Here is an 8,439-nt window from a genome sequence, read left to right on the forward strand (position 1 = left end):
AGAGGAGAGGAGAGGAGGGGAGAGGGAGAGGGAGGGAGGGACAGAGACAGAGACAAAGAGAAAGACAGGGAGAGGAGAGAAGAGGAAGGGAGGGGAGAGGGAGAGGGAGGGAGAGACAGAGACAGAGAGAGAGAGAGACAGAGGAGAGGAGAGGAGGGGAGAGGGAGAGGGAGGGAGGGACAGAGAGAGAGAGAGACAGAGGAGAGGAGGGGAGGGGAGAGGGAAAGGGAGAGAGAGATAGAGACAGAGAGACAGGGAAGGGGAGGGGAGGGAAGGGGAGGGGAAAAGAGAGGTGGAGAGAGAGGTGGGGAGAGATTCCCTATTTGAATGCAAGCTCCTTGAGGTCAAGGATATCTTGCTTTTTACATTTGATTCTCTAGCACTTACCACAAAGCCTGGCATATAGTAAGTAAGCCCCTAATAAGTGCATTTTCATTTATTTGTTCATGCATCTTTCAGTCTCTGGGTCATCTCTAACACTTCCTTTTTCCTCACTGCATCCAATCAGTTGTCAAGACTACCATGACATTCTATCTCCATATTTGGCAACTTCACCTAGAGCTATAGCTAATGTGAGACAACTGGGGCTTTGTCCCAGGATGCCAACTTGTAGTGGGGAAGGAGGGAACATACTTCCTCTCCAGGAGTACTCATTTCCTCCATGAAAGAATTAAGCTTCCTTCCAAAACCAATTACTATGCCCGAGCTTCATTTCCCAGTCCTCTGCTGGCCACCAGCAGACACTAGGCTACCACCATGAGCTTTCCATCACTCCCTTGCCCTTCTCACTTGTCCTGGGCCCTTCTTCTCACCCCAACCCTTTCAGGAGCAGCCTTTCTGTGGGATGGGCCAACACCTCCCTTGGCAGGATGAAACTATTGGTTAGACCAGGGGTGAGGAACTTTCAGCCTCGAGGCTACATGGCCTAAGTGGCCCCCAAGATCCTCAAGTTCAGCCCTTTAACTGTTATGTGGCCTAGAGGCTGAAGGTTCCCCACCCCTGTGTTAGATTATCACCATCTTCAGCCTAGTCACCCTCCCCCAAATGAATTTCCCCCCCTGGCACAAGAATTCCTAGTTATAGTTCTGCATGCCACCCCTGGCTCCTCCACCCCCATCCCTCTCTGAGGTAAGATCCAGTCAGGAGCTGTTTAGGCATTTATTACCTCAAACCGAGTGAGGAATTCCTGCAGGTTTGGGAAAGGGTCCAGGCACGTGGGTACAAACTTGCAATTCAGGTCCAGAATGTCATACATGGAGAAATCCACAAAAGTTATCTGAGGGTGGCAAAGGAAGAGGGTGAGAAGGGTGCCAGGAGCTTTCCCTGGGTCAATACCTGTAGGGCTAACACCTCTCCTTCTCTCTTGCCTCTACCTGCAACAATTTAGAGAGCAGACCCTTAGGCAGCTAGCTAGATGGCCTGGTGACCAGACAGCTGGACTTGGACACAGAAAAACCTAAGTTTCAGTCCTTCACCCTGGGCAAGCCACAGGACTTCACTCAACCTCAATTACCCCAGGTTTGTTAGGGGGAAATCAAGTGAAATAACAAACATCTAGAGCCTGCAAATTGTGAATTATCTTGTAAATGCCCGTTATTGTTGTTACTATTGATCAGGAAGCTTGAGAACACTATTTACTGAGTAAGCATCATATATGCCATTGGCCAAGATCCTCTCCTGGAATGTTCTTCCCTTAACCTCCTTCCTAACCAAGGGATGGGCATGGGGGCCGTACATGGGATTTCATTATGGCAGCTAGATGGCTCAGTGGGTAGACTGCTGCACCTGGAGTCAGGAAAACCTGAATTCATATCTAGCCTCAGACACTCACTAGCTGTGTGACCCTGGGCAAGTCACTCAGCATTTGTTAAATGGGGATTGATGATAGCACCTGCCTTTCAAGGTTGTTGTGAGGATAAAGTGATAAAAAGTTCTTTGCAAACCTATAAAAATGCTATTATTTTTGGTATGGGAAACTTCCAGAGGAAGAAATTACCTCAACCAATATAGGTGAATACCTCCTATGCAGTGTATAGCCTTGGAGAGCTGCCTAGAGCACCAGGAGGTTGAATGACTTACCTAAGGTCACCTAGCTAGTACGTGGCAAAGGTAGATCTTACTGTCTTTACTGGTCTGCAGTCTTTCCTTGTAATTCATTTTGTACTTGATTACATTCTGCCTTTTCTTATTCTTTACCTCTTCAGACTCTTTCCACTAGATTGTAAGGTCATTGAGGGCAGAGGTGAGACCTTGCCTTTCTACTCCCCTCATTTCCATTCTCACCCACCCTTCATATCCCACATAAATGCTTAACACAGAGCAGAGTTAATGCAATCCAGCAGGCGTTTCATGAGTCATTATTAGCTGTCCCCATTACTCCTCTTTAAACACCCAACGTTCCAGCCAAACTGTGCTCCCTCCTTCCTTCCTGCACATCCTCCTCACCTCTGCCTATCAGAATCCTTCTCTTCCTTTAAGGCTGAACTGGAGGGTTGCTTCTTCCATAGACCCTTTCCTGAACTCTCCCACTAATAGTATTCTCTCTCCTCAAATTTCCCAGTAGCATTTTTTCTGCATCTTTCTTCCTGCCCTCTCTCCCCATAACTCCCTACCTTGGATTATGCTTATCCAGTAAGGGCAGGGGCTATTGATTTCTGTCTTCGTATCCCTAGCACCTATTAGCATGGTTCCTTCTTTGCACAGAGTAGGTACTTAACAAACTCTTTTTTTTATTTGCTTATTTTTTTTTAACAAACTCTTAATTGATCGGTCTGTGTACAGTAGAGTAAGCTCCTTGAGGCCAGGGAATATGTGTTGTTTATTTTTTCTTTAATGTGCTTCTCCAATGCTTACGACAGTGCTTTTCAAGTAGTAAATGCTTAATAAATATTTGGTGATTTTAATTGATTGCCTCATGACCCCACACCCCTCCCTTACTTCCCCTATCCCCACCCTCCCCCCAAAAAAATATTCATCACAAACCTTCTTTCCGGCAAACCATTTCCTTGTGCCCAGGAAATGGGAGAAAAGCTGCAGAGTTTTAGGTAGGTGCTGTAGGTAGATAAGTTTCATGTTTTCCTGTGGAAACAGAGTGAAAGGCTGGGAGGAAGAAAAGAATCAGCGATGAAAGTAGAGAGAGTAGTCAAGAGGCATAAGAGAAGAATCAGGAGAAGGTGACATCCCAGAAGCCGAGGGAAGAGAATTAAAGATGGGGAGTAGGGAGTAGGAAGGGTGTTCAACAGCATCAGGTGATGCTGAAAGGGCAGAGGTAATACAGAAGAAAGGGGCATTGGATTTGGCAGTTAGCAGGCACTGGTGAACTTTTAAGGGCTCAGACTCAGTGGGCTGCTGATTAGGAAGGGGATGGAGACAACCACCTGAGGAGGTGACAGTAGAAGATAGGAACCTCTCCTTCATTCCATGAGATGTGTGACAAGAAATAAAGGAATAAGATGACAGCTGAAGGAGGAGACCTAGGGACTATGAGGTCCAATCCCCAGGCAAAGCCCAGGCAGGTGAGATGGACTTACCCAAGGTAAAGTAGTAGGCATGAAAGGTGAAGATGGAGCCCAGGGCCAGTACTCTTACCACCATACCATGGATCATACATGGGATCAACTGGGGAGTTTTTTCAAAATATGAGATAGCTGTGCATGTATATAAACAAGAAAGTAGAAAGAGAGACAGAGAGAGATTGGTTGAAGATGGTGATGAGGGAGTGAGTGAAGGCCTTCAGAGATCAGGAAGGGATAGAATCCAGGACAGCGGCAGAGGTACTGACTTTACAATAAAAAAAAAAAGCTATACATATCTATTCCTTTGAGACTGGACTAAAGGGTGAGAAATTAGATGTAGAAACAGATTATTGAGGGGGAGAAGGAGAGTGAATTTGAGACCTTGTGCTATCTGGTCTTGAGCTTCTCCAAGATCCTTATTCTTCTGTTCTCTCCCTCCCTTCCTTCCTGAGAGCTCCTTCACTTTCTCAATGACCACCATCACTTACTTCTGGGGTAATGATCCCCAAATCTTTATCTGCAGTCCTGTCCTTTCAGTGGTCTCATTTCCACTTCCATGGCCCATCGTCACTGCTAACTCAAACCCAACTCATCATCTCTACCCTCTCCACATTCAGCTCCTCTACCGACTTCCCTTCAGGATTCATATCTTCACAGAATCTCTGATCTGGAAGGGACCTCAGAGACAGTCTTCCTCATGTCCCTGTTTCTGTAGAGGCTACTACCATCTTACTGGTCACCCAGATCAACAACCTCAGAATCATTGACTCATTGACCTTGACATCCTCCCCCACCCCATGTATCCAAGTTGCCAAGACTTACCAGTTGTATTTCCATAACATCTGTCCTTTTCTCTCCACTCATAGCCACTGCCCAATGTAGGCCCTCATCACCTTGCAGCTGAACTATGGCCTCCTAACTGATCTCCCCGTGTCAAGTCTATTTCCTCTCCAATCCATTCTCCACACAAACTGATATTTCTAAAGAGTGGGTCTGACTATGTCACTATGGTTCAACAGGCTTCAACGGATCATTTTTGCCTCTAGAATTAAATACACAGTCCTCTCTTTGGCCTTAAAGCCCTTTACCACCTAGTTCTGGCCTGCCTTTCCAGGCTTATCATCCAGAAAACCAAGGCTGAAGAAAACAATGTCTTAATTCTATACACAGTAGATATATTTATTGAATTTTCTGGGTGTTTGTTTTAAGTGATCAGGTTTCTAGAGTGTTCCGGTATCTCTGACCCATATCTGAAAGTCCTTCTATTCAACCTATCTCTCTGGCACTTAAAGCTATTTGTTTTATGCTGACTTGATATGAGTTTACACATATTAAAGGGCCTTGTCTCCTTTACACAGTCATCTTGGCAGGGATGTTCTGGCAAATTTCTAATAACTGGACTCCCCAGGAAAAAGTTTGAGTTTAATCTGCAGTATGAACACTTTCTTAAGTCTGAACAATCAACAGAACAATAAATCAAGCCTTGATTTGTGGCAATTGCTGATTCCCAAGGTATAAATACTCACCCTGAAAGTTTAACAACCAGCTCTCTACAAGCTGGTTAGAACGACGCCAGCACAGACCTGCAATGCTGGTCCACCTGTTGTTCTTACACCTCTCTCCTTGCTTTCACCCAGGCTGTCCCCCTTCTCACTTCCACCTTAGAACCCCTAGCTTTGGTCAAAGATCAGATCAATTTCTTCATCCCGGCACATGCAGCCTACCCTCAATGCTAGCGCCTCCCACCCAAATTACCAGAATTACTTGTATTTACTGGATGCATATTTCATATACACTTAGAGGGGCACACATTTCTTACCCCATCGCTCGCTAGAACATAAGCTCTTCGAGGGCAGGGACTATCTCATTTTTGTCTCTTTGTCCCCGATTCTTGGTGCATAGTAAATGCTTGTTGATTGATTAATTTATTTCCCACTCTGCTCCTTTACTGTCCAAATCCAGTCAGTCCCAAATCCTGCTGATTGGTCCTCTGAAAGATTTCTCAGATCTACCACTTCCTTCCTAACCCTCACTACCATAATCTTAATTGAAGGCCCTCATCACATCCTGCCTAGGGTAGTATAACAGGCTCCTAAATATTCTTTATTCCTCTATTTTTTTTCCTACCCTCTTACCCACCCATTGTATCCCAGCCTGACTAATCTTCTCTAAAGATCGATTTCATCATATCACCCCCTGGTGCCAAACCTTCAATAGCTCCCTGTTACTTCTCTCTGCACCAAGTCTAAAATTCTTCTCTCTGACTTTCAAAGTCCTCCAGAACAATCTGGCCTTTGCCTCCCTACCGAGTCCCATTCTCCACAGTTCCGTGCCATTTTTCCTTTGCTAATAGTTAAAACTATTCTCTTTCTGTGCTGACAAAAAATACCTCACCAGGCTAATTTCCAATTCTGTGCCTTTCATATGGCTTTCCACTCCTGGATTTTCTTTCCTTCCTGTCTTCCATCCAAATTCTTCTGTCTGCCCTTAAAGGTTCATCTCAAAGTCCTATTTCCTTTAATGAAAACTTCCCTACTGACTACAGCCTGCATTCACCTTCTCTCTAGACTCCTGTCATATTTATAGTATAAACCAGCAGCCCTAAGATTTTTAGTCCCAGGATCCTTTTACATTCTTTTCTTTTTTTCTTTTGGAAGACAGTCGGGGTTAAGTGACTTACCCAGGGTCACACAGCTAGTCAGTGTCTGAGGTCACATTTGAACTCAGGTCTTCCTGACTCCTGGGTTGGTGCTCTCTATCCACTCAACCACCTCGCTTCCCAGGATCCTTTTACATTCTCAAATGAGGATCCCTCCCCAAAGAGCTTTTGTTCATGTGGATTATATCTTTCAATATTTATCATCAGAAATTTAAACATTTTAATATCGTTATGAAAATTCTTTCGACCTTGAGGATCCCCTGAAAGGGTCTGAGACACAGACCACACTTGGAGAACTGCTGGTCTAGACCACAGAACCAAGCAGATAATATATCAATACACCAAGAACCTGGATTTTCATTGGCCTGGGAAATCCTCACATCTTCATCAGTCCATAACTTAATATAAATCTATAACTAAATACTCAGAAGATTTGCAACTCTACCACTGTCACCCTGCTATTAAGGGTCAGGAGAAGCATTTGAAGCCCTCCCACAACCCCCTCTGTCTTCCCAACTTCACATGCCACATGCTGCCCTTTCCTTTTTTGGTTTCCTAGAGCCCACTGGCAATCTGAAGAAGCCCAGGACCCTTTCTCAGAAATTCTCAGAATAAAGGAAATGCTAACTTTCAGTTAGAACTTAGTGAAAATAAAGGTAAAAATTTTTTTTTCCCCAATCAAGGTCACAGCTCCTTGAAATCTATCCATGGAACCCCAAATGGGTCACCAGATAAGAACCCCTCTCTAAAAGCATGTAATATGTCTAATCAGACTACAACATTTCACTGCATGTCTAGCATTCGTCCACAAGTGATAGCTATTGCATGTATTATGAACACAGTTATAATCTCCTTACAGGGCAATAACCAAAGCTCTGTAGTGCTCTACAGTTTACAAAGCACAAGAACCCTGGCAGGGGAATGGTGCAGGTATGATCACACCCATTTTACAAATGAGAAGACTGGGGCTCAGAGGGGTTGTGACTTTCCAAGATCACACAGCTGTAAATGTTGGCATCAAGGTTTGGTGACATGCGTGACTCCTCACTCCAAGGCTGTGCTTTTTTTTTTTTTTACTATCCCATGGAATCTTCTTAGTCTGTGCCCCTCACAGTGCCTGGCACAGTGTTAAAACGCAGCGTGGGTGCTCAGTAAATATTTGCCAATGATTAATTGGGAATCTGGGGGTAAATGTTCCCTGGCAGACCAGGAAAGAGGCCCTCATTTCTGCCCTGGGAGAAAGGGAATGGATGGAGGGTGCAATGCTTCTACAGCATTTGTGATAGTCATATCCTGGCAATGTAACCTGCCCATGAGTGTGGGGGCACACACACACACACACACACACATTCTCTTACCCATCCTGCTTCCCAGTAAGAAGTGTAGGTTGTCCACTTGCTTGAGCATACCTCCCCTCCCCCCACATACACATACCCCACACTGGGATGATTGATATAAGGAGAGGAGATCTCTCTCTCTCTCTCTCTCTCTCTCTCTCTCTCGACAGACCTTCCATTCCTTCCCTCTGTCCCTCCCTCCCTCCCTCCTAGGGCACTCACCACTGCTTGCCTCCCCAGGAAGGCAGCATCCTACTCACAAAGTTTGGGTCGTGGCAGACCCTCACCAGCTGCATTCGGAAATCCATGGCTTGACTCTCCAAAATATCCACCCGTACTTTCTCCTCCTCTGTATCCCCACCTGCAGCCAAGCATGGCACAGGATCATCCTGCCCCACCCTGCCCCTCCTCCTTCCTTCCCCCAAGAGGTCTTGGACTACTCTTGGACCCATCTCCCCCACACACACACACACACACCACTCACACATCTTGTGCTTGCGTCCAATGTAGCGTAAGATAGCATTACTCTGGGTGATCTTGGTATTCCCGTCAATCAGGTAGGGTAGCTGGAAGGTCAACAAGAAAATGGGGCTTCAGGACCTCAAGTAAGGCTCCAACAGTCCTTATTGGCTTACCATAGGAAAATGGCAAGCCTACTGAAACCCCGCCCCCACTCCCTGTGCCCACTACTCTTAATCTCATTTCTCTCTGCTCACATCCTGGAGCCAATCCCATGTGCCTTCCTTCCAGGTACACCAGAACTAGGAGACTTCTTGGACCCTGACTTGAGTAACACCAACTATTCCTGGCCCTACTTTGCCCTCTAGGAAATCACAATAGGGAGTTAGAGAAAATAGAATGCTCATACACATTCTCTCTGTCTCTCTGTCTCTGCCTCTCTCTCTCTCTCTCTCTCTCTCTCTCTCTC

At 45.6% G+C, this 8,439-nt stretch overlaps 1 protein-coding gene across 2 annotated transcripts in view; it reads right to left on the reverse strand.

The window, feature by feature from the left end:
- LOC138162179 (glutathione S-transferase Mu 4-like) overlaps window positions 1-8,439 on the reverse strand; it is an 18,554-nt gene that overhangs the window by 5,433 nt on the left and 4,682 nt on the right. For both annotated transcript variants that reach the window (XM_069089240.1, XM_069089239.1), the window contains 4 exons: window positions 7,996-8,077; window positions 7,772-7,872; window positions 2,983-3,078; window positions 1,166-1,276 (listed from right to left, as the gene is read on the reverse strand). In XM_069089240.1, the coding sequence (XP_068945341.1) occupies window positions 1,166-1,276; window positions 2,983-3,078; window positions 7,772-7,872; window positions 7,996-8,077 (390 nt within the window). The remainder of the gene's footprint in view (window positions 1-1,165; window positions 1,277-2,982; window positions 3,079-7,771; window positions 7,873-7,995; window positions 8,078-8,439) is intronic.

The sequence above is a fragment of the Petaurus breviceps genome, unplaced genomic scaffold (assembly GCF_028583685.1).
Source record: "Petaurus breviceps papuanus isolate PSGF00001 unplaced genomic scaffold, PetGlider_PUasm1.0 186, whole genome shotgun sequence".
Classification (NCBI taxonomy): domain Eukaryota; kingdom Metazoa; phylum Chordata; class Mammalia; order Diprotodontia; family Petauridae; genus Petaurus; species Petaurus breviceps.